We start from the raw sequence: 26,536 nt of genomic DNA on the forward strand, positions 1-26,536 counted from the left end.
TTGCCGCTTTGGTACTCTATTGCACTAGGCACTTTATTTTTGTACGCACAGTCGGGCAGTTGCAATCGTTGGCTCCCTGGTTTCTCGGCTTCCTTTCCTGCATATGTTTCTTACTTATATTTTTTGTTATGGTACTTTTGGGTATATATGTTTTACTTTGAAATGAATAATAAACGAGACAGCTTTTTATTCTACCCGTTTGCTCCTATTTTCGCCTTTCATATATGTGTATTTGGAGTGGGTATTGGTTTGGATGGCTATTTATAGCCATATTTCGATGACACTAAGATGGCACTGAGGTTTCTGTGTTTACTTTAGAATTACACCAGGTTTCCAAGGCAAATATTAGCAGCTGCTCCTCCTAGTGCTAAATAGTTGAAAATATATACATTTTTAAAGTTATTTGAAATATTTAATACCAATTAAAAAAAAAAGTTTTTTTTTTTTAATTAAAGCCTTAATTCTTTACATTTGTTCAATTGTTGGTCAATTTTTTTTTATTTTTAATGTTAACATGTTGTGTTTTTTAATGTAAATATTAAGCTCCATTTAAGCTGCTTACAATAAAACAAGTTTTGCTACATTTTTATTGCTGCATTTTTGCTGTCTCTTGTGCATGTTGATAAAGTTTTAGTGTACCCCCAAAAAACTAATTTCACTTCTATAGTTTTCTGCACCAAAAACTGATACCGGCAGTTTTGCACTTACTAATTGTTTCGTATGGGTGAAAAAACGCTGCAAATAAACAGAAAAAAAAAAACGTGGCAAAGAGGCAGCAGTTTTCTAAACCAGTCAGGAAAATAAACCAGTGTCTGCAGCTCCTGTATTTGGACGCAGTTCTCCTTTATGACTAGTTATAACCCATACATTATGAGCCGGGTCCATCTGATTGTTGGCAGCTGGACAGCACACAAAGAGGATTTACATCTCCAGAGTAAAGTCTGTGTTATTACAAGCTGTCCAGGAATAACAGGCTTACACTCCGCTATAAATAACCGATCTGGTGCCAAAGTACAGCACTGCTCCAATACAGGAGCATGGCAGGGGTTACCCGGCACCAGAGCTGTGGATGATGCTACAACCACACACCAGATGAGATTTGTGCACAATCAGCCGGTATAACACACGTCCTATTCTACTGATCAGGACGCACTGATAACTGGTGATGGTGCACGCGCCTGGCAGGTCTGTGCTGTAACCCGTCACCTCCGATCCAGATGTGAGCGGCACCGGATAACCCCTCTGAAATAAGTTAGAAGACACTGAGGAGAGGCTGCACTACTTGGACAAACCCTACTCAATTACTACAGCTCTGCCCGTGTAATAAGAACCGCCTGCATTCTCCTCACGCGCGCCGGGGCTTGGGTGTTATACCGAGTCAGCGATATAGCTAATCAGTGGCAGATTCACTATCAGCCGGTAAGAAGCGAGAGTGAGCAGCTGCTGATTGGCTGTAGGGATGACATGACATAACGTCACGCGAGCCCAAGGAGACCCGGCGCCAGCACCAGAGGAGAATGTTAGGATAGGTTCCCATTGCGTTAATGGGACAGCGCTAACGGACAGCGTTGCACGGCGAAATTAACGCCGTGCAACGGGTCCTTTAGCGCACCCATTGACAGCAATGTTATTTGTTTTTGTAGCGCATCGCTAGCGCGTGCCATTTTCGGCACGCGCTAGCGATGTGCCGTTCATTTGTGACGCGCCTCGGACGCTGCTTGCAGCGTCCGAGGTCCGTTCCTCGCTATCGCAGATCGGGGATCTGCGCTAGGGAAAAGGCGAACGCGGCCCCTAAATAAACATTGCGTAGCGCAATCCGCTAGCGCTATGCGCTTAACGGATTGCCCTAACGCAATGGGAACCTAGCCTAAGGCATTTTTAATTTACGTGGGGGGAATACTTTAATTGAGTAGGGGGTTGTCCAAATAGTGGACAACTCCTTTAAAGGGGATTGGTCGGCAGGTTTTGTAGACCTCCTACTCCATGTAACCCCGCCCCCATCACTGATTAGCAGCTTCCCGCCTATGCACAGAAACCTGCTAATCAGTTGTGTGGGCGGGGTTATACAGCGCTCAGCATCCAGAGCCCAGGGAAATCTGCAGCAGACAGAGAAAATGCAAAAACTAATGCAAGCAGCCCAGTAAGTGACACATCGCTACAATCAGGGTCTCAGCCGCTACATAATGCTGCTTTCAGATTACATATAAAAAACCTGATGACACATTCCCTGTAACACAAATGTTAGGAGAACAATATTTCTAGGTGAAGCTGCAATTGCAATTGTACAGACATCTAGTCCTTAAAGGGAACCTGTCACCAGGAATAATGCTGTTAACCTGCAGATATGGGGTTATGCAGGCAGCATTCGGTATACAGTCATAGGGGCGGAGCGAGGCTGGTGCAGTCACCGCTCTGACTGACAACCGGCCGCAATGAAGAGCCAGTGTCAGTCAGGGCCTGACTGCCGGGTGGAGAATAAAGATCACTTTCTCCTCGCTGAATTCAGCTCAGCATCATAACACTGGTAATTATTCCAGGTGAATAATGACCCGGGGGCTCTGGATATCCCCTACCTTATTTATCCAGTACATGACTGCATCTTCAATGTCATAGGGCAGGTCCGCAGTTTGGAAGAAGGGCGAGTACTTGTGGACGCACGCGATGACTTTCTCTATGCTGACCATCTCCACGGTGTACGCCATCATCAGGGTGTCAATCATTGCAAGATGAGCGCTCTGCATTAAGGTAGAGATCGCTATTAGTAATATTATAGAGGGCGGCAAGGTCATTAACAGACATATTGGGCAGCGGTGCATTAAACATGGACTAAACATAGCAAAACACAAGGGCCTAATCATTTACATCCACTTACCTGAATTGAATCTCACATTTAATTAGGCGGTTATGTCCCCTTTCCTTAACCCCTTAGTGACAGAGCCAAATTTTTTAAATCTGACCAGTGTCACTTTATGTGGTAATAACTCTGTAACGGTTCAACAAATCCCAGTGATTTTAAGACTGTTTTTTCGTGGCACATTATACTTTATGATAATGGTAAATTTAGGTTGATATGTTTTGTGTTTATTTATAAACAATATCAGAAATGTGACAAAAAATGTAAAAAAAAATAGCAATTTTCAAACTTTGAATGATTATCCCCTTAATTCAGAGAGTCATACCACAGCAAAACATTAATAAGTAACATTTCCCTCATGTCTGCTTTATATCAGCACCATTTGTAAAATGTTATTTTATTTTGTTAGCTTTTTAGGAGGTATAAAAATGTAGCAGCAATTTTTCATTTTGTCATGGAAATTTACAACATTTATTTTTCTTAGGGACCTATCCAGGTTTGAAGTGTCCTTAGGGGTCCTATATATTGGAAAAACCCCAAAAGTGATACCACTTTAAAAACAACACCACCTGACATACTGAAAACTGCTGCCAGGTGGTTTATTAACCCTTCAGGTGCTTCTCTGGAATTAATTCAAAGTGACATGACAGAATTAAAAAATGTATTTCTACCACCTAAATGTCGCTAACTTCTGAACATGCAGACTCTAAGGCCGGTATTTGGCCGTGAACGGCCAAGGCAAACACCAGAACCACACAATCATGATCTCAGGGTGCCAATAGGGATAAAAACGAAGCCCCCACACTCTTTTAACCATTTAGATGATATATTCATTATTGCCAGCAGCATCTAAGGGGTTAAACAGATATGGACGGTGCTGACACTGATCATGGCTAATACAGCAAGTTGTCAGCTATAGTGTACAGCCGACAGCTGCTGGATTGTCACCTGTATGGGGAGGATATTCTCTTATATCTCAGGTCAGTTAAAAGACGTATTGACTGTCATTAAGGGGTTTTAAAGAATAAGGCTACTTTCACACATAGCAGAAATGCTACAGACTTTCCATTAGGATTGCAGAAGAAAAATTTGCATCACTAGGATTCAGGGATTGTTCACGTGTGCAAAAAACCCTCACAAATAACTACATAAGTTACCGTAGTTTTTACCAGGGCTGTAGAGTTGGGAGTCCATTTTGGTGGAGTTGGTATAACATGGACCGACTACAACTCCTAAAATATATAATAAACTAGATGGTGGCCCGATTCTAACGCATCGGGCATTCTAGAATATGCATGCCCACGTAGTATATTGCACAGCCCACGTAGTATATTGCCCAGTCACGTAGTATATTGCCCAGCCACGTAGTATATTGCACAGCGACGTAGTATACAGCACAGAGCCACGTAGTATATTGCCCAGTGACATAGTATATTGCCAGCCACATAGTATATAGCAGAGCCACATATATTGCCCAGTCACGTAGTATATTGCCCAGTCACGTAGTATATTGCCCAGTCACGTAGTATATTGCACAGCCCACGTAGTATATTGCACAGCCCACGTAGTATATTGCACAGCCCACGTAGTATATTGCCCAGCCACGTAGTATATTGCACAGCCCACGTAGTATATTGCACAGCCCACGTAGTATATTGCACAGCCCACGTAGTATATTGCCCAGCCACGTAGTATATTGCCCAGTCACGTAGTATATTGCCCAGCCACGTAGTATATTGCACAGCGACGTAGTATACAACACAGAGCCACGTAGTATACAGCACAGAGCCACGTAGTATATTGGCCAGTCACATAGTATATTGCCCAGACACGTATGTAACAGGTTAAAAAAGACTTGAAATAAAAAGTAAACAAATACTCATCTTCCGAGGGCCCCTTGTAGTCCTGGCGCCTGTGTGCGGTGCACGCGGCAGCTTCCGATCCCAGGGGTGGTATGAGCGCAGGACCTGTGATGACGTCACGGTCACATGACCGTGACGTCATCACAGGTCCTTCTCGCACAGCATCCTTAGCACCGGAACCTGCAGCTTGCACTGCCGAGGACAGCGCCACGTCGGAGGGTGAGAATAACCTTTTTTTTTATTATTATTTTTAACATTAGATCGTTTTACTATTGATGCTGCATACGCAGCATCAATAGTAAAAAGTTGGTCACACAGGATTAATAGCTGTGTTAATGGAGTGCGTTACACCGCGGCATAACGCGGTCCATTAACGCTGCTATTAACCCTGTGTGAGTGCTGACTGGAGGGGAGTATGGAGCGGGCACTGACTGCGGGGAGGAAGGAGCGGCCATGTTGCCGCCGGACTGTGCCCGTCGCTGATTGGTCGTGGCAATGGTCGTGGGCGTTTTGCCACGACCAATCAGCGACTTGGATTTCCATGACAGACAGAGGCCGCGACCAATGAATATCCGTGACAGACAGGAGGACAGACAGACAGAAGTGACCCTTAGACAATTATATAGTAGATTGGGTACAGTAGTACGAATCAGGATGTGCTGAATATTTTTTCATAAGAGTTTGGGAAAGATATAAAATGTTCAATAAATCTCTGTTCCTGATCTAAAGATCTAGACATTTAGTGAAGATGAATTTGTGCTGCACTTTATGTACATGCTCAGTAGTGACTGATGCTGTGGGGTCGGAGGTGAGATGAATCTGTGCTGCACTTTATATACATGCTCACAGGGCTGCCACTAGAAATTTTGGGGCCCCATACTGGCAAAATTTTCGGGGCCCCCTTGAGACTCCGCCCAGGCTCCACCCCAGCCCCACCTCCAGGCTCCACCCCTCGAACTGTCCACAGTCCCACCGCTATCTCTTGGAAAATCTCCACTTCTCACCTATCACACATTAACAGTTCCCATCACCAGATCACACATATAGCTGGCAGCTTTTGTTTTGGCCAAAAGATTTTTTTAAGCCGCCACCAGAACACGGTAGACACTTTTGGCCGGGCCCTACTGTACTGTAACCTACTAAATATTTGTTAAAATATGCAATACAATTTAGGTATATTTTTATTTATTTTTCAATTTTTAAAATGACCTATAATACTACATACAAGGAACAAATACCACAACACTATGACCAGATGACATATTACCACCACAGTGATCGAATAATATAAAATACAAGGAACAAATACCACAACACCATGACCAGACCGCATATTACCACCACATAGTGACTGAATACTACAATACTGATCAGTAATAAAAAAAAACAACCACAATACTATCACCATCAGTGCCATTATACACAGGAGATCTGTAATTAGTAAGCAGTGTCTGTGTACAGGTAATACAGTGATCACCGGTGACATTATACACAGGAGCTCTGTATATAGTATACAGTGTATAGTGTCAGTGTATAGGTAACACTGACTCACCAGTGACGTCTCTAGGTGAAGTCCTTCATCTTTCATCCAGCACAGACCGCCATCATTTCTTCCAGCCAGGACTCGTCTCTGCAGGAAATAAAACAGTTATCTCGAGTTCCACTTGTAGAACACATTACTTAATTTTCACAGCCTCTACATTACACCACATAAAGAAGGTGACATAGTATCACTCTGCACAGTAACAGGACCTCCCCCCATTTAAAACAGTATACTCAAAAAATAAAATAAATACATCACTGCAATAATAATATCCCTTAATTAGCCCCTATGGTAATATTCGCCATCCTAGCCCCCGTGTGTCTCATTGCAGGCTCCAGCCATATGTTCTCCCATCCTGCCCTCATGAGTATCCATTCTGCCCCATATGATCTCCCCATCCTGCCCCATCGTATCCATCCTGCCCCATCTGTCTCCAATCCTGCCCCATCTGTCTCCATTCTGCCCCATCTGTTTCCAATCCTGCCCCATCTGTGTCCAGCACTCTGCCCCATCTGTTTCCAATCCTGCCCCATCTGTGTCCAGCGCTCTGCCCCATCTGTGTTCAGCACTCTGCCCCATCTGTGTCCAATCCTGCCCCATCTGTGTCCAGCGCTCTGCCCCATCTCTGTCCAGCGCTCTGCCCCATCTCTGTCCAGCGCTCTGCCCCATCTCTGTCCAGCGCTCTGCCCCATCTCTGTCCAGCGCTCTGCCCCATCTCTGTCCAGCGCTCTGCCCCATCTCTGTCCAGCGCTCTGCCCCATCTCTGTCCAGCGCTCTGCCCCATCTCTGTCCAGCGCTCTGCCCCATCTCTGTCCAGCGCTCTGCCCCATCTCTGTCCAGCGCTCTGCCCCATCTCTGTCCAGCGCTCTGCCCCATCTCTGTCCAGCGCTCTGCCCCATCTCTGTCCAGCGCTCTGCCCCATCTCTGTCCAGCGCTCTGCCCCATCTCTGTCCAGCGCTCTGCCCCATCTCTGTCCAGCGCTCTGCCCCATCTCTGTCCAGCGCTCTGCCCCATCTCTGTCCAGCGCTCTGCCCCATCTCTGTCCAGCGCTCTGCCCCATCTCTGTCCAGCGCTCTGCCCCATCTCTGTCCAGCGCTCTGCCCCATCTCTGTCCAGCGCTCTGCCCCATCTCTGTCCAGCGCTCTGCCCCATCTCTTCCCAGCACTCTGCCCAGCACTCTGCCCCATCTCTGCCCAGCACTCTGCCCCATCTCTGTCCAGCACTCTGCCCCATCTCTGTCCAGCACTCTGCCCCATCTCTGTCCAGCACTCTGCCCCATCTCTGTCCAGCACTCTGCCCCATCTCTTCCCAGCACTCTGCCCCATCTCTTCCCAGCACTCTGCCCCATCTTTGTCCAGCGTTTTGCCCCATCTCTGTCCAGCGTTTTGCCCCATCTCTGTCCAGCGCTCTGCCCCATCTCTGTCCAGCGCTCTGCCCCATCTCTGTCCAGCGCTCTGCCCCATCTCTTCCCAGCACTCTGCCCAGCACTCTGCCCCATCTCTGCCCAGCACTCTGCCCCATCTCTTCCCAGCACTCTGCCCCATCTCTGCCCAGCACTCTGCCCCATCTGTCCAGCACTCTGCCCCATCTCTGTCCAGCACTCTGCCCCATCTCTGTCCAGCACTCTGCCCCATCTCTGTCCAGCACTCTGCCCCATCTCTGTCCAGCACTCTGCCCCATCTCTGTCCAGCACTCTGCCCCATCTCTGTCCAGCACTCTGCCCCATCTCTGTCCAGCACTCTGCCCCATCTCTGTCCAGCACTCTGCCCCATCTCTGTCCAGCGTTCTTCCTTGGGCCCCCGGATCGCCGCTCTAAAAAAAAAAAAAGAAGTTCTTCTTACCTGCCGCGCTCCTGCGGCAGGCGAAGTCTCCACGCAGCTGCAGCGTGCATGCACTCGCCGGCAACTGACAATGATGTCAGACGCCGGCGACATGCACGCACGCTGCGGCTGACGTCAGCGCCTGCCAGCCTCAGATTGGCTGGCGGCGCCGCGGCTGTTAACTATTGACGTGCGGGCCCGCGCCCGCACGTCAATAGCTTTAAACAGCTGCAGCGTCGGCGCTAAGGGCCCGGTTAGCCTGCGGCTGCCGGTAGGGGCCCGGTGAGCAGATAAGAGGGGGCCCGATGCGGGCCCCCTCTGCTCACCGGGCCCCATACGCCAGTCACGGCCGTCATGCCCTGATGGCGGCCCTGCATGCTCAGTAGTAAAGCTCCTCCTCTACAGATCAGAGCAGAAAGGCACTGATAAGGAATGCCTGCAGGCCTTAAAGGGAACCTATCACCCCCTCCTGGCGTTTTTAACTAAAAGAGCCACCTTGTACAGCACTAATGCTGCATTCTGTGAAGGTGGCTCTTTTTTTTGTGCTCCCTTCCAACGCTGCAATATTAACTTTTATAATTTTCGCGCCATAGCTTTAGTCTGTCTTCCCCAGACACAACCGCCTCCCAGCCATCAGTCAGCCCCTCCTTGCGCCGGCTCCTCTGTCTTCAGTAATGGACCCGGCGCCTGCGCTGTAATTTCCAATTTCGGGCATGCGCAGTTTGTGCTGTCCTTCGACTGCCCTGCAGTGTGAATAAATCAGAACACACTGCGGGGCAGGATCTCGGGCATCGGGTACACGAAGGCTCTAGATGATTTCCATCAGGTGATGTGAGTCGAAGGGCAGCGCAAACTGCACATGCCCGAAATTAGAAATTACAGCGCAGGCGCCGGGTACATTACTGAAGACAGAGGAGCCGGCGCACAGAGGGGCTGACTGATCGCTCGGAGACGGTTGTGTCCGGGGGAAAAGACGTTCCCCCCGGGACAGACTAAAGGTATGGCGCGAAAATTATAAAAGTTAATATTGCAGCGTTGGAAGGGAGCACAAAAAGAAGAGCCACCTTCACAGAATGCAGCATTAGTGCTGCACAAGTTGGCTTTTTTTAGTTAAAAACGCAAGGGGTGGTGACAGGTTCCCTTTAAGTACTTGTTAAATCATATCTAAACCTTCAATAAACTGTGCATAACTCAATAGTCCAGTGTATGTTTTCTCTGTATGCTTCATGTTTTAGTTTGGTTTTCCTCTGAGCTCATGTTTGGAGGTTAGTTGATCTGATGCTCTTCATGTTATTAGCTCTACTAGTAGTTTCAGTTACTTTCTAGGGAACCATTCACCACAAACTTGCTCCCTTCCTCCTTGGCTCTTCATAGACTGAAGCAACATGATGTGAAAGTTCAGAAAATAGGGATTTTTGTGTACTCACCGTAAAATCCTTTTCTCCGAGCCATTCATTGGGGGACACAGACCGTGGGTGTATGCTGCTGCCACCAGGAGGCTGACACTAAGTGATACAAAAAAAAGTTAGCTCCTCCCCTGCAGTATACACCCTCCTGCTGGCTCTCAGCTAACCAGTTCGGTGCAAAAGCAGTAGGAGATCAATAACAATATGAGCGTATAGCATGTCATATTATATATGAGAGTATAGCATGTCAGATTATAAAAAACAATGATAAGCTAATAACAGCGTGGGAGCTGTGTCCCCCAATGAATGGCTCGGAGAAAAGGATTTTACGGTGAGTACACAAAAATCCCTATTTCTCCTTCGCTTCATTGGGGGACACAGACCGTGGGACGTCCCAAAGCAGTCCCTGGGTGGGGACAACAACAGATCAGGCCCTGTGTAACCGCTACTTACAAGTGCGCCACCGCGGCCTCCAGAGTCCGTCTGCCCAGACTCACATCTGTGGAAGTGTGGGAATTATAGTGCTTCAAGAATGCATGCGGACTGGACGAATCCGCAAGCTTGCAGGTGTGCCTTGCTGACGCCTGGTGCCTAGAACCCTTGATAGACAGGGAGATAGGCTGACATCTAGCATGGAAGGACTCCTGGATGGTGAAAAGAATTCACCATGTTATCATGGTCGATTAAACGGCTAAACCCTTCCTGAAAATGTCAGGAAGCCTTCCTCTACCGTCAGGAAGCCCAAATAAAACGTCCAACCTTCAGAAGGACGCCGTCCTCAAGACGTACCTACTCAGAGCACTCACTTCGTCCCGAATATGGGGAATCTTATTCCATTTTGTGGACTGGAGCCAAAAGAGATGAGGGAAGAACTATGCCCTCATAACAGTGGTAATACAGTACCACCTTGGTAACAAGGGATGGAGATGGCCTGAGGACAACCTTGCCTCGAAGGAAATAAGGGAAAAAAGTCTGAAAGAGCAGAGAAGCTAGCTCCGAAGACTCGTCAGAGTGAGAATATCGCAGAGGAGAACGGGACGACTTTCCCTGATAGTAAAGTCTGCCCGGATGAAAAAGGAGCCTACTGTAAGGCTCCTAGGAATAATAAGGTCCCAATGATCTAACGGTATGCGATAGGGAAGAACTACGTGTGAAAACTCCCTGTGAGAAAGTCCCTACTTGCGGTTGTGCTGCGATAAGGCGAGAAGATACTAGCTCCGCAAACAAAAAAACGTTGGGGTCTGAAACAGACCCATGTGCCTCCTACAGACACTAAGCAAGAACTGGTTAGCTGAGAGCCAGCAGGAGGGTGTATACTGCAGGGGAGGAGCTAACTTTTTTTGTATCACTTAGTGTCAGCCTCCTATTGGCAGAAGCATACACCCACGGTCTGTGTCCCCCAATGAGGCGAAGGAGAAATACCATTCTTCAGGAGGCTGCTTATGTGGACCCAAATCATCGTATATTGCTAGATGATCAACAGCTTACTAATGCTAACTAAGGCACAGTGTAAAGCATTGTGGTAATTCATTTTCCCTCCGGCTTCAATATAGGAATAAGGCTGAATTCAGACACCTGTTAAGCATGGTCTATGTACAGACTGTGATGGACGGACTGGCCATGGGTCAATACCCTACATGAGGCTGCTGACGTTGGGTGAGGAGACCCATGGCGAACCATCCATCACAGTCTGTAAATGTAGCATGTTTCACGGATGTTTGAATTGCATATAAAAATAAGGCTTAAAATCAGCTCCATTGATCTGGATGGAGCAGTCTGGGGCAAGCACATGAATTTCTGCAAGTTCTGCTCAGTTGAACAAGGGCCAGGACGAGGGCCATTACTATAGCATAGGGGCCAGGACGGGGGCCGTTACAATAGAACAGGGGCATGGATGGGGCCGTTACTATAGCATAGGGGCCAGGACGGGGGCCGTTACTATAGAACAGGGGCATGGACGGGGGTCGTTGCTATAGCATAGGGGCCTAGACAGGGGGCCATTACTATAGAACAGGGGCCAGGACGGGGGCCATTACTATAGAACAGGGGCCGTTACTATAGAACAGGGGCCAGGACGGGGGCCGTTACTATAAAACAAGGGCCAGGATGGGGACTGTTACTATAGAACAGGGGCCTTTATTACAGGAATAGGCTAGGACAGGGGCCTTTACTATACGATAGGGGCCAGGACGGGAGATATTACTACAGGATGGGGGTCCATGAAGATTACTACAGGAAAGGACCCAAGATGGGGGACATTATTACAGGATAGGAGTCAGGGTTGGGGACATAATTACAGGGGCCCATACAACTGGCTAACATGATGATGGGGGCCCAGATCTAAATTTTGGGTCGGGGCCCATAGGACTCTGGTTTTGCCACTGGCTGCAGCGTTAAGGTGCAGAATCAAAATTGATTTACAGAAGTTGTGTGATGCACTAATTGGCCTTGCAGATTTTACAGTGAATGCATATAAGACACCTGTAAAATGTGAAGTTCTGGATAGATGAGCTGCATTCTTCCATCTCCACGTGGTCTCTGCTCATGTGAGCTGGCACCAGCTGGCATTCCTGGCAGCTGCAGTTACCTTTCATCCATACTGTGCATTACACAGGTAACATGGTACCCTCCCTCACCACTCCCTCCTTACCTTCTTCATGGAGCATTAGCCCCCAAGATAAAATAATAAATGCACCTGTATATAAATAACTAACAGCCATCAGCTCTGCCAAGTGGCACTTCTGGAAACCACAAGAACATGTCCCATAATGGTGGTCTTTCTGGCCCATGATAGAAATTTCCATAACAATAATGAAGACATGAAATTCTTCCTTGCTGGTGGTCACTGCAGCACATCATTGTGCCTTTGTGGCTTTACTGCTCCTCCTATTCTAACCTGCTAACAAGAGTGCTGTACACCCAAAAAAAATTAGTAAGGCTATGTGCACACGTTGCGGATTAGCCTTAGGAATTTCTGGTGCGGATTCTGCCTTTCTTGGCAGAAAACGCAGCTGCGGATTTGTCACGTTTTTTGTGCGGATGCGCAGCGTTTTTGGTGAGATTTTGCTGCGGATTTTCAGCGTTTTTTTACCCCTGCGGATTTCTATAATGGAATGGGTACAAAAATGCTGCAGATCCGCAAAAAATAAGTGACATGCTACTTCTTTTAATCCGCAGCGTTTCTGCACGGAATTTTCCGCACCATATGCACAGCGTATTTTTTCTCTCATTGTACTGTAAATCAATTGCGGATCTGCAGCGTTTCTGCACTGCAAAAACCGCTGGGGATCCGCAGAAAATCCGCAACATGTGCACATACCCTAAAACAAGCTTCACCCAAATTGTGCAACTCCCCCTCCCCCAAGAATTCTGCAGAATGGCCCCTGTACAACTCCGGCTTTCTTGGCCACTATATCATAGGAATCACGGTCATCCAGGACTAGAGAAGGCAATTTGTAATTCAGTCCTGATAAATACACAAATCTTCCAGACACGATAATATCATTGTTTTCTTGACTGTCGTTGCTTTTAGCCCCTGTAATAACTGTAATTAAAACGGTGCTCCTCTTGAACCACTAATTGTGCCGAATAGATAGCGAGTTAATTAAACAGCAGAGCAATTATACCAAAATGGCTAGTCAAACCTTAATATACGTCTGAGATTGTCCAAAATATAAAAAAATAAAGAAAATGAAACGAAATAATCTATTGTGGAGAATGGGCACATTTTAGGCGCAGACCTCTATGAAGTATGATACACTACTGAGCCATCAGATTTGTAAAGGAACATGGCTAGAAGGAAGCCCCAATAATCTGAACCATTGCAAAATATCCAATTGGTGAGAGTTTTCCAGATAGAAAAAAAAAAAAATAAAAAAAAAATAATATATATATATATATATATATATATATATATATATATATATATATATATATATATATATATATATATATATATATATATATACACACATACATACATACATACATACATATATATATATATACATACATACACGCACACAAACCCATGCTAGTTTCCTGGCTCTGTCTGCTTTCCTTTTTTGAAGATAGGGACAACATTTGCCCTCCTACAATCTTCTGGGACTTCTCCTGTTTTCCAGGATTTTGCAAAGATTCTGGCTAGTGGTTATGAAATTTCCACTGCTAACTCTTTCAGTTCCCTAGGATGTAATTCATCTGGACCAGGAGATTTAAATTCATTTAAATTAACTAGGTGTTCCCTGACATCTCTCTGTCTATAGATAGTGTGGATTCTTTAGTGGCACCGTGAAGATCAGTTGAAATTTCAATTGCTTTCTGAGAGAACACAGATACAACATAAGAATTTAAAAGTTTGGCCTTCTCAACATCATTTTTGACCACTTCACCCTTTTCATCTTGCAAAAATCCTTTTGCACCTTTGATTTTTCTTTTGCTTTTGACATACCCCCTAAATCCTTTTTTGCTAATTTTGGTCTTCCTTGCAAGCCTTACTTCATTACTGGCTTTAGCTCTTTAACTCTTGCCCTGCATTTCCTGCAGACAGCACTATATTCTTATTTACATATGCCCCCCTCTTTCCATTTGATATACATTTCTTTTTTACTTTTTCACAAGTGATTAAGTTCTGTGTTCATCCATCCTGGTCTCTTTAAATGCTTCCAAGTCCTCCTCCTTTTCAGGATTGTTACCGACTGTGCGGTGATAATTTCATTTAGCAAAATCTCCCATCCTGCTTGGACATTTCTGTCCTTTAGACCAGAGGTCCCCGACTCCAGTCCTCAAGGCCCACCAACAGGTCATGTTTTCAGGATTTCCTTAGTCTTGCCAAGGTAGTAATTGCATCACCTGTGCAATGCAAAGGAAATCCTGAAAACATGACCTGTTGGTGGGCCTTGAGGACTGGAGTTGGGGACCTCTGCTTTAGACCATCAAGCCATTGGACCTTTCCTACCCTCTTTCTGAGTCCATTAAAATCTGCCATTCTGAAGTTCAACCTTAAAGTATGAGTTCTCATGATCTTCCTCCTCTGTCATATGTTGGGTAACGGTTAAGAGAAAAATGGCTTCTCCTGGCCGCTGCCAGTGACTGACAGGTCCCTCCTTATACATGAATGCAGATAGAAACCTGTCACTCTGGGGGAGAGGGTGGGCAGAAGCTGCCAAGAACCCACCTGTCTGACTAGTCTCCCATGCGGCCCGGTCCCCTGCGGCTTTTAAAACATCTTCTTGTTTGAAATACAGCAAGGTTTCAGAGTCAGACATACCTGGCTGAGATCATACAGCCAGGGCCTGATACATGCTGCCTGTGGCTCAGCTGTTAGCTTCCCTTTAAGTTTTACCTGCATAAGTAGTACTACCAAAAAACAAAACACAAAATTGTAACAATTGTGGTAACCCAGAATATGGCTCTACTGCAGGGGACACTACCGCTAAGGGCACTCCTCAACATTGAAAATGCAACACAAAGAAGGAAACGTAGTGGCACTGTACAAATCACAGGATCAATAGACATGTTTATTACAGTATATGATGAACAAAATATTGAGAAATAAAGATCAATCTACAGAGAGCCGAGTAAGAGTGCTAGACCCAAAATCTCCGGCACTGACACACCTTGGCTGCCATCAATGAGGTTCTGATTGGTTGCGGTCCTGCCGCAATGACTGCACTTGGGCAGCAAATCTGGCAGCTCCTTCTGCAATTACCGATCAATGATGTCCCAGATGTGTTTGAAGGGAGACAAGCCTGGAGACCCTGCCGGCCATGGTAGCATGTTTAGGCCACGCTCATCATATTGTCATGATGTTTACAAGGCTCCTAGGACAGTGTGGACAAGTGGCCGAACCACTGGTGCCAAGTCTGCTCCATTCCGTACTGCAAGTGAAATTGGACGTCACGTATGAACTCTACGGCATCAAACAGTATCTACACAAACCATCAGAAGGCATATGTACAACATTGGGCTATGAGTCAGACGTCCAGTGTTCCTTTGATCTCACACCACTGCTCTCAGAGACCACCATGGTGCAGAGCAAGGTAGCAGTGGAGGCTGGAATGGAGGTCTATCCTCCTCAGTGAAGAGTCCCGCATTTTTCTTGGATACAACAATAGTTGGAGTTTGATCTGGAGACCTAGTGCGCAATGCCATGAAGAGGTCTTCACAGGAAAAGTAACCCCGTTCCTTCTCTCGGGATTATGGTGTGGGGTGACAATGTACGGTACCTGGACCCCTAGTCTTTATTCCATATAAACCAATAGCTTGGTGTTACAATGATTTGGTTGTGGAACCAGTAGCACGGCATTTTCTCCACAGTGTTCCACGAGCCAAATGTCAACATAACGCCAGGCCACATGTTGCTCGTGCTACGGTGAGCAGACCGCGTGGCCTAAATATGCAACCATGACCTGCTGCGTCTCCAGAATTGTCTCCTATCGAGCACACTTGTGACGTTATTGGTTGGCTACTACAAAGGAAGCTGCCAGCAGCAGATCTTGGTGATTTGTGTGTCCGTGCATTCAGCAAGGCAGAACTTTTCATACCCAACTATTAATAACCTCAGTGATAGGAGACAAGGCTGTAAGTGCCGGGATTTCTGCACGTGGAGCTCATACTCCATTCTGAATAAATCAAGATATTTTTAAAATGTTTCCATTTTTTCATAATTTTGATATTATTACAATATCTATTAATCTGGTGATTTTCATAATTCTGAATCTTCTTCTTGGTGTTGCAATTTCAGTATTGTGGAGTAAATACGCAAACAACTTTAGAGGACGTTCACATGTTGCTGCCACGGTGCGTCTTTTGCTGCAATTTAAAATAAAAAATCCCTCCACAATCACAAGCCTGTGGGCACAATCACAAGCCTGTGGGCACAATCACAAGCCTGTGGGCACAATCACAAGCCTGTGGGCACAATCACAAGCCTGTGGGCACAATCACAAGCCTGTGGGCACAATCACAAGCCTGTGGGCACAATCACAAGTCTGTGGGCACAATTACAAGCCTGTGGGCACAATCACAAGTCTGTGGGCACAATCACAAGCCTGTGGGCACAATCACAAGTCTGTGGGCATAATCACAAGTCTTTGGGCACAATCACAAGCCTGTGGGCACAATTACAAGCATGTGGGCACAATCACAAGCCTGTGGGCACAATCACAAGTCTGTGGGCACGATCACAAGCCTGTGGGCACAATCACAAGCCTGTGGGCACAATCACAAGTCTGTGGGCATAATCACAAGTCTTTGGGCACAATCACAAGCCTGTGGGCACAATTACAAGCATGTGGGCACAATCACAAGCCTGTGGGCACAATCACAAGTCTGTGGGCACGATCACAAGCCTGTGGGCTCGCTCACACTTGCGATGAAATTGGATGAGTGCAATCGGATTAAAAAACAAACAAACAAACAACGAATTGCACTCCAGTAAAGCGCACATCTGCGATTATTTTCTCATGCCGATTCAGGCTGTGAAAACAATTGCAGCATGTTGTGGGTGCATCCGAGAATGAGATAGCACACTCCCATACAAGTCTATGGTTGGGTGTAAAATATTGCACTACACTTGGATATCACCAACAAGTCATTTTCTCACAGGTAAAACCAGGTGGAGGGCGCACACTAGCAGGTTTCCGCACGTCCACCACGGAGACTGATGGCAGCGCTCTCCCCTGGAGAGCTTACGCCCTATAATTATGTATGCGATGTGATTAATCCTGACGGCAGCTAATGATCAGCACCAAGTGTTAATGACCCACAGCAGTTATTTGCACTTGATGATAATGGCTGCCATCTGAACTGAAAAATGATCTGACAAGTTGCCAGAAAAGACAAGTGGCGGTCACGGGAGCCTTTATCTGTCCGCTGCGGGGGAGCGATATCACAGGGGGATCAATGCGATTGTGAAGTATCACAGCATATACAATCATAAAAATGGCCCAAGTTGGATCTGGTATGTGAACCGAGCAGGGGTTCACCCCATTAAGTAGTGTTAGGGGCGACACATGGAGACGTTCGGCCCATTACTGTACATAATAAAGGGCGACTGCAGGGAAAAGGTTCAATACAGCGAAGGGGTGTTATACCCAGGAGGGGAACAGAAACAAAATAGTGCCCCAATATACCCATCTCCAGACCCCTGCTGAAGTGGTGACTGACCAATCAGGGAAACAAGCCTGAAAACAGAAGGCCATTAAAGGGTTAACTATGGTCAGAGCAAACAGAAGGGGCTTGTTCCCATCCATGTAAAGAACCAGCGAAAAGGGTGTCACCAACCATTCCAGACATACCACTGCGCCTGCCCAGAGCTGCCTGCGCCATTAACCCTGTGATAACTCTGCTCTTTTCATGCCAATATTGGTTTTACTGCCAGAAGAACAGAAGCGCACGTTCCTGCGACACAATTATCTGCACATCTCAGAGTATGGGCTACATTCTGTATAATAACCAGGGAGCATCTTCTCTACTGCGAGACCATGTGGCCTGCTGTCTCCCCACATCTCCTCCTGAGGAGCAGTCATGTCCTACAGTCCTGTATGTGGCTCCCCCAGGGCACAGAAACGCTGCCTCTCACATTCTCCTCGGTGACAGCTCAGCATTTCCATCACATCAGCAATCCTACAACTGTGACACAGGCAGGAAACCCACAGGCGGCAGCTCCTCAGCACCCACGGGCCCACCATTACTCAGTAACAATGGAGACTACACCCGGCCATGAAGTACCATCACACGTGACCCCAATACTCCAAATCACGGTCATTATTAACAACCTACATCAGCTAAGAGAACATTTCCCAACAATCCGATATGGAGAATAAAAAGCTCACTACACAATGACGGCATTAACAAACATGAACCCTACACAGGGTGGAAGAACGGGCAGAACATTTCAGAGCAAATACATGTATTACCGCAGAGGAGGAAAAAACTGATCAGAGACCGGAAAATTCCAGGCAGAACTGCGGAATCAGTGGAAATATCACACATACTTTAGGGTATGTTCCCACGGGATGTGTATACCCAGCTGATTATCCCCGAGTTACAGCAGCACCAGTGAGATTTCAAGAAAAGAAACTCCGTGCCAGGCCTGGGATCCGATATCGGCACTTATACGAGGAGCGTTCAGTACAGATTTCCCCTGACCCCCTCCGACTTATCACAGGACACCGACACTGCACCTGTGTAATGATAGAAGTCTCTATAGGTTCGGGGCCAATGTGGAACTCAGAACTGGGAACGGTCTGGATGTTACAGGGTTGGGAGGTTTGATAATGGACCCAGTGGAATACAGAGCAGTCACCAAGTTCCTTTACCTGAAAGGACACACACCAAAGGTGACGTTCGATGAGATGATAGAGGTGTATGGTGATGATTCCTCATCATATGATCTAGTCAAGAACGGGCATCATCAATACAAATGTGGTCGGTGCAAACAGTCCCAATTCCAGGGCGACCCCACTCTGCTATTGATAAACACACCATCCAGCAAGTGGAGGTAGCCATTTTGGAAAATCGCCGTGTAACATTTCACCACCTAGCCCAAAATGTCAAGATTACTGTGGGGTCAGTTGAGAAAAATCATCCAAGACCATCTTCACATAAGGTATCCGCTCGCTGGGTTCCTTGGCTGCTCACACCTTTCCAGAAGCAGGAACGAGTCGAATGCTCTCAGGCTTTGTTGATGATGTGCCATGGGAACCAGGAGGACTTTATCAATAGAGTGATCAGGCAGGATGAAAGCTGGGTCCATCACTATGATCCTGAGACTAAAGTCCAGTCAATGCAATGGAAGCATCATGACTCACCACTTCCAAACCCTCGGCAGGGACATGCTCACTGTGTTTTGCGTTCAGCACTGAGTAGTATTGATGGATTTCCTAGCAAAGGGTACAGTGATCACTGGGGCATACCATGTTTCTTTACTGCGGTAGGCCATCAAACCCAAGAGACGTGGCATGCTCACCAAAGGTGTCCGCCTTCTGCAAGACAATGCACCAGTTCACAACTGACATGTTGCCCAATGGAAACATGCTCCTGTGGCTTTGAAATTCTACCATACCCCTTATTCACCCGACCCCACACCATCGGACTTCCACCTCTTTCCAACAATGAAGTTATTTTTGAAGGACAAGCATTTTTTATTTGATGAGACTCGGATTTTCGAAGTCACAATGTGGCTTTTGGAGCAACCTGTCGACTTCTACAAGCGAGGTGTGCACAGTTGCTTAAGGCTATGCTTCAACGGTCAGTATTGGCAGCGCTTTGGAGGCAGCACACGTCCACTCCATCCAAAGTGCTGCCGGCTTTTGTACGCGTGGTGATTCTACATGTGTTCATTAAACCGCGCGGAATCACCGCATCCTATACATTGTATGGGTGATTTTATCTTGCAGAGACGTAGCATCTCCGCAAGATAAAAAGATATGCTGCGGTCTGGAAAGACGCACCGCATGTCCGGTTACCTAACGTCCAAACCGCAGCATTTACGGACAGTGGAAACATATCCTAAAGAGATGGGAGAAGTGTGTGTCCCTAGGGGGCACCTATGTAGAGAAGGACCAATAACTGTGCCAAGTTTCACTTCTCTCAGTCCACAGGAAGAGGGTCAGGGGAAATCTTTAATGAACGCTCCTCGTACCACAGTTTTCGGCAATAAAACCTATAAAGGCTGTGTGGCACAGAGTGTTTACCATGGGGAACGGGTAGTACACTCCTCGCAGTGATGGATCTCCACTGATACAGCAGAAGAGGATCAGGCATGGTAAAATCCAACTTGTCCAAATCTTTTTATCATGGGTATTTTCCATTGGGCGATAATCAGGATACCCCCTATACACATTTGATAGGTGACCGGCTATAGGTAAATCTGTGCATTTATCCATTTAATGTTTTTAACAGATTTTCTAGAGTTTTTCTTTCTTTTTTTCTTCAAATTTCCATTTCCCCCCATGAATGATAAAAATTGCACATTCTAACTTTGTAGCGCTCTGCTGCTGCCACTAGGGGGAGCTTAGTGGAGGCTGATTATTATTGAGTTAGGCTGGGGCTACCTGACACCTTTGGTGGCAACCAACATTTCATAGTCAAAGATAACCCTATGGTGATACTGAATCTTGTGTTTGGTCTGCCAGTTTCTGCGCCCATGACTCCAAACCAGTTGGATTACTTGCACCTTGTAACTAGCGGGTTGCAACGTGATGACGTTCACTTTCCTAATGTTGCAATAAACCATGGTCACACTGCAATCTTCAGCTGTGCAGCGGGTGGCGCTCTAGAGCCCTTTAATTAAATATAAGTTGCATTTTGCGTGGGAACTGCTGTCACACCCAGGATAAGTGCTTACTGTAATTCCCCATTTGAACATACAGTGGGGCAAAAAAGTATTTAGTCAGTCAGCAATAGTGCAAGTTCCACCACTTAAAAAGATGAGAGGTGTCTGTAATTTACATCATAGGTAGACCTCAACTATGGGAGACAAACTGAGAAAAAAAATCCAGAAAATCATATTGTCTGTTTTTTTTAACAATTTATTTGCATATTATGGTGGAAGATAAGTATTTGGTCAGAAACAAAATTTCATCTCAATACTTTGTAATATATCCTTTGTTGGCAATGACAGAGGTCAAACGTTTTCTGTAAGTCTTCACAAGGTTGCCACACACTGTTGTTGGTATGTTGGCCCATTCCTCCATGCAGATCTCCTCTAGAGCAGTGATGTTTTTGGCTTTTCGCTTGGCAACATGGACTTTCAACTCCCTCCAAAGGTTTTCTATAGGGTTGAGATCTGGAGACTGGCTAGGCCACTCCAGGACCTTGAAATGCTTCTTACGAAGCCACTCCTTCGTTGCCCTGGCGGTGTGCTTTGGATCATTGTCATGTTGAAAGACCCAGCCACGTTTCATCTTCAATGCCCTTGCTGATGGAAGGAGGTTTGCACTCAAAATCTCACGATACATGGCCCCATTCATTCTTTCATGTGCCCGGATCAGTCGTCCTGGCCCCTTTGCAGAGAAACAGCCCCAAAGCATGATGTTTCCACCACCATGCATTACAGTAGGTATGGTGTTTGATGGATGCAACTCAGTATTCTTTTTCCTCCAAACACGACAAGTTGTGTTTCTACCAAACAGTTCCAGTTTGGTTTCATCAGACCATAGGACATTCTCCCAAAACTCCTCTGGATCATCCAAATGCTCTCTAGCAAACTTCAGACGGGCCCGGACATGTACTGGCTTAAGCAGTGGGACACGTCTGGCACTGCAGGATCTGAGTCCATGGTGGTGTAGTGTGTTACTTATGGTAGGCCTTGTTACATTGGTCCCAGCTCTCTGCAGTTCATTCACTAGGTCCCCCCGCGTGGTTCTGGGATTTTTGCTCACCGTTCTTGTGATCATTCTGACCCCACGGGGTGGGATTTTGCGTGGAGCCGCAGATCGAGGGAGATTATCAGTGGTCTAGTATGTCTTCCATTTTCTAATTATTGCTCCCACTGTTGATTTCTTCACTCCAAGCTGGTTGGCTATTGCAGATTCAGTCTTCCCAGCCTGGTGCAGGGCTACAATTTTGTTTCTGGTGTCCTTTGACAGCTCTTTGGTCTTCACCATAGTGGAGTTTGGAGTCAGACTGTTTGAGGGTGTGCACAGGTGTCTTTTTATACTGATAACAAGTTTAAACAGGTGCCATTACTACAGGTAATGAGTGGAGGAAAGAGGAGACTCTTAAAGAAGAAGTTACAGGTCTGTGAGAGCCAGAAATCTTGATTGTTTGTTTCTGACCAAATACTTATTTTCCACCATAATATGCAAAAAAAATGATAAAAAAACAGACAATGTGATTTTCTGGATTTTTTTTTTTCAGTTTGTCTCCCATAGTTGAGGTCTACCTATGATGTAAATTACAGACGCCTCTCATCTTTTTAAAGGGAACCTGTCACCCCGTTTTTTGAGATTGAGCTATAAATACTGTTAAATAGGGCCTGCGCTGTGTGTTCCTATAGTGTATGTAGTGTACCCCGATTCCCCACCTATGCTGAGAAATAACTTACCAAAGTCGCCGTTTTCGCCTGTCAATCAGGCTGGTCAGGTCGGGAGGGCGTGGTGACATCGCTGGTTCTTCCTCAGCTTTACGTTGGTGGCGTAGTGGCGTAGTGGTGAACAAGCAGCGCGCGATCTGCGCTGTAATCCCTTGCATCGGTGGGGACGGCCATCTTCCTGGGGCCGCGCGTGCGCAGATCGAGTGCTCTGCTGCACGGGGCTTCAGGAAAATGGCCGCGGGATGCCGCGCGTGCGCATTAGAGATCGCGGCGGCCATTTTCCCAAAGCCGAGTTTGCATCTCGGCTTTGGGAAAATGGCCGCCGCGATCTCTAATGCGCACGCGCGGCATCCCGCGGCCATTTTCCTGAAGCCCCGTGCAGCAGAGCACTCGATCTGCGCACGCGCGGCCCCAGGAAGATGGCCGCCCCCACCGATGCAAGGGATTACAGCGCAGATCGCGCGCTGCTTGTTCACCACTACGCCACCAACGTAAAGCTGAGGAAGAACCAGCGATGTCACCACGCCCTCCCGACCTGACCAGCCTGATTGACAGGCGAAAACGGCGACTTTGGTAAGTTATTTCTCAGCATAGGTGGGGAATCGGGGTACACTACATACACTATAGGAACACACAGCGCAGGCCCTATTTAACAGTATTTATAGCTCAATCTCAAAAAACGGGGGTGACAGGTTCCCTTTAAGTGGTGGAACTTGCACTATTGCTGACTGACTAAATACTTTTTTGCCCCACTGTATGTTAAAACGGTAATTACTTGGGAATGCAGCAACAGATAGAAGATGTAAAGGGGTCAAATACCTGAATACCCATATATGTGGTTTGGGTAGGGTTTGTCTTACTGAAAGATTCCCTTTAAGAGCTCGCATTTTTATTTTGCCGTTTGCCCCTTGAACATTTTATGCTGGGATCTCCAGAAGACTCATTAAATATAAAACAAGGAACACTGAAAAATGCAAAACTAACTTAAAGTCTACAGTGACTCACAGTCACACCCCCACATTCCTCCCCCTCCACACTGGGGGACTGAGAAGCAGAACGATGAGTCCTGTTTCCATGGAAACAGGGTAGAAAAGGGAATCCTGAGAAAGGCTGGCGTGACAGGCAGTCAGAGCTCACATGGATAGATAGATAGATGGATAGATAGATAGATGGATAGATAGATATGGGATAGATAGACAGATAGATAGATAGATATGGGACAGATAGATAGATAATAGATATGGGATAGATAGAAGGACGGACAGACAGAAGGACAGACAGATAGAGGACAGACAGATCGATAGATATGGGATAGATAGATATGGGATGGATAGATAGATAGATAATAGATATGGGATAGATAGAAGGACAGACAGAGAAGGACAGACAGAGAATGACAGACAGAAGGACAGACAGATAGATAGATAGATAGATAGATAGATAGATAGATAGATATGGGATAGATAGATAGATAGATAGATAGATATGGGACAGATAGATAGATATGGGATAGATATGGGACAGATAGATAGATAGATAGATAGATAGATAGATAGATAGATAGATAGATAGATAGATAGATAGATAGATAGATAGATAGATAGATATGGGATAGATATGGGACAGATAGATAGACAGATAGACAGATAGATAGATAGATAGATAGATAGATAGATAGATAGATAGATAGATAGATATGGGATAGATATGGGACAGATAGATAGACAGATAGACAGATAGATAGATAGATAGATAGATAGATAGATAGATATGGTACAGATAGATAGATAATAGATATGGGATAGATAGAAGGACGGACAGACAGAAGGACAGACAGACAGATAGATAGATAGGTGGTGCACTTCTGAGTGTAGGCATGTATATACAGTCGATCACACAGGGATCCTCCCACTATTATCAGTATCTTACAGGATCTTTGATCTTCCAGATTACCTAAGGGTACAGTTGTGTGCTGATGTCTGCATGCAGTCCTGCACGGCGGCTCTTGTGGCTATGGAAGGTTGGCATTTCCTTGCCATCATCAGCCTTTCCAGAGCCTGCCGTCACGGTGCCAGCAGGCGGCTCCATTGTGAGGATTCCCGGTAAACAGTTACAAGGCGGGCTGCCAGCTCTTACTCACTGCACTCAATGCCGCCTTTGTGACCGTGGCCCAGCTCACATTTTCCAACCTCTACATTTACAGAAGCCCTTCTCTAGTAAAGCTAGGCAGTATACGGCTGAATTTGTAGTTCTACTTGTACAGTCGGCCTTTTCAGAAGCATGAAAGCCTACCTGTCCTTTCACATAAAACCTAGAGAAAAGCATGGCCTTACAGCCCTCATCCATCACTAAAACAAACTGCTTTTGGGGCACAAAACAGTCTAAGGCCATGTTCACATGTTCCTGATTTCCCTGCTGTTTTTTCTGCACTAAAAACCGCAGCTCTTGGCAGAAAACGCAGGTGCGTTTTTGGGTGCATTTTTTTAATGCGGTTTTTAGTGCGGTTTTTTATGCAGTTTTCTCTGCAGAGTCTGTGTGTTTTCTAGGAAGTTTTTTTAGGGTTAAAATGGCTGAAAATACCCTAACCCTACCCCTAATCCTAACCCTACCCCTAACCCTAGTTCTAACTGTAGTGGGGGAAAAAAAAATTCTTTATTTTATTATTGTTACTACCTATGGGGGTGATAAAGGGGGAAGGGGGGTGTCATTTACTTTTTTTTTTATTTTGATCACTGTGAGGTTACCACAGTGATCAAAATGTGCCTGGAACGAATCTGCCAGCCGGCAGATTCTGCGGGCGCACTGCGCATGCGCTCGCCATTTTGGAAGATGGCGGCGCCCAGGGAGAAGACGGACGGACGGACACCGGGAGGCCCGGTAAGTATAAGGGGGGGGAGATGAGGGCACGGGGGGGAGATGAGGGCACGGCGCATCATGTGCATAGTGGTTCCTGTTTTCCATAGGGTACATTGTACTGTACCCTGCATGGAAAACAGCTGCGGACCCGCAGCGGCAAAATCGCGGCGGTTCCGCAGTAAAAAACGCATAGTGTGAACATGGCCTAATATTTTCAGGAACGGTCCTATTTTCATGCTCTGTAACTTGCCATAAATTATTGTTCAGTAGTCAGTTCTCCATCAACATTCTACCAGAACTATAGGTGCAGGAACTGCTATTCCCCATAATCGCCAACATTCCAATGGCTTGCCTCCCTATAACTGAATGCCTGCCTCTCTTACGTCTGTATTCAGGATGATAGAAAGGAGGATAGAAGCATAGACACTGACAGATTGTCCCAAGTTTTTAGAGACATTAGTGATCTTACATGTATATGACACAACCATAGAATGCGGGTCCCACCGATATAAGCAGTACCATCTCCAGAATGGAGGGTCACGCACAGGCACGACTACCTCCCCATTTATTCTCTCTGCCTGGATGTAGCAGTGAGAGGTCACCTCTTTGGCAGGTCAGGGTTCCCGCTATTGGAGACAGAAGTTGGTCTTAAAGGTGAGAAACCCTTCTATCGGAAATGTGTGGTGTACACTGAGGAATACTATGAAGAGTTATGTTTTCAGTACACAGCCTACTATACAAGAAAGCCATTACACTTTTTCTAAACTGTCTATGTATCATTCTAATAAGAAGCTCAAGGACCAAAAATCCCAGGAAGATCAGAGGCTGAAAGAATAAAACACAAATTACAGTGATTCAAGTGTTCTTATAAACCACAGATCAATCTTCCCTCAGCTCCCCTGATCTATAACATGCTGCCGATTGGGCTTCAGTTTCATGGCGACAGGTTCTCCCTAATTAAAGTCCTACCAGAGTTGGCCTTTATGGCCAGTTTCAGGCTACTGGCTGGTAAAGGTTCATACAGGCCACTCCAGCACCGGTGATGGTGGTTATATACAGTGCAGGCACGTGGAGTATGGAGTGAGGGGGTGGAGGGACAGTCCTATCATGCTGTTACTAATGGACAGGACATATCTCCTCAATAAGCCGGCAG

The 26,536-nt window shown here is 46.3% G+C and overlaps 1 protein-coding gene across 3 annotated transcripts in view; it reads right to left on the reverse strand.

Annotated features, from left to right (window-relative positions):
• The window catches only part of CAMSAP2 (calmodulin regulated spectrin associated protein family member 2), a 140,964-nt gene that overhangs the window by 65,129 nt on the left and 49,299 nt on the right, over positions 1-26,536 (reverse strand). For all 3 annotated transcript variants that reach the window (XM_069737328.1, XM_069737329.1, XM_069737330.1), the window contains one exon: positions 2,574-2,735. In XM_069737328.1, coding sequence (XP_069593429.1) covers positions 2,574-2,735 — 162 coding nt within the window. The remainder of the gene's footprint in view (positions 1-2,573; positions 2,736-26,536) is intronic.

The sequence above is a fragment of the Ranitomeya imitator genome, chromosome 8, assembly GCF_032444005.1.
Source record: "Ranitomeya imitator isolate aRanImi1 chromosome 8, aRanImi1.pri, whole genome shotgun sequence".
Taxonomy (NCBI): Eukaryota; Metazoa; Chordata; class Amphibia; order Anura; family Dendrobatidae; genus Ranitomeya; species Ranitomeya imitator.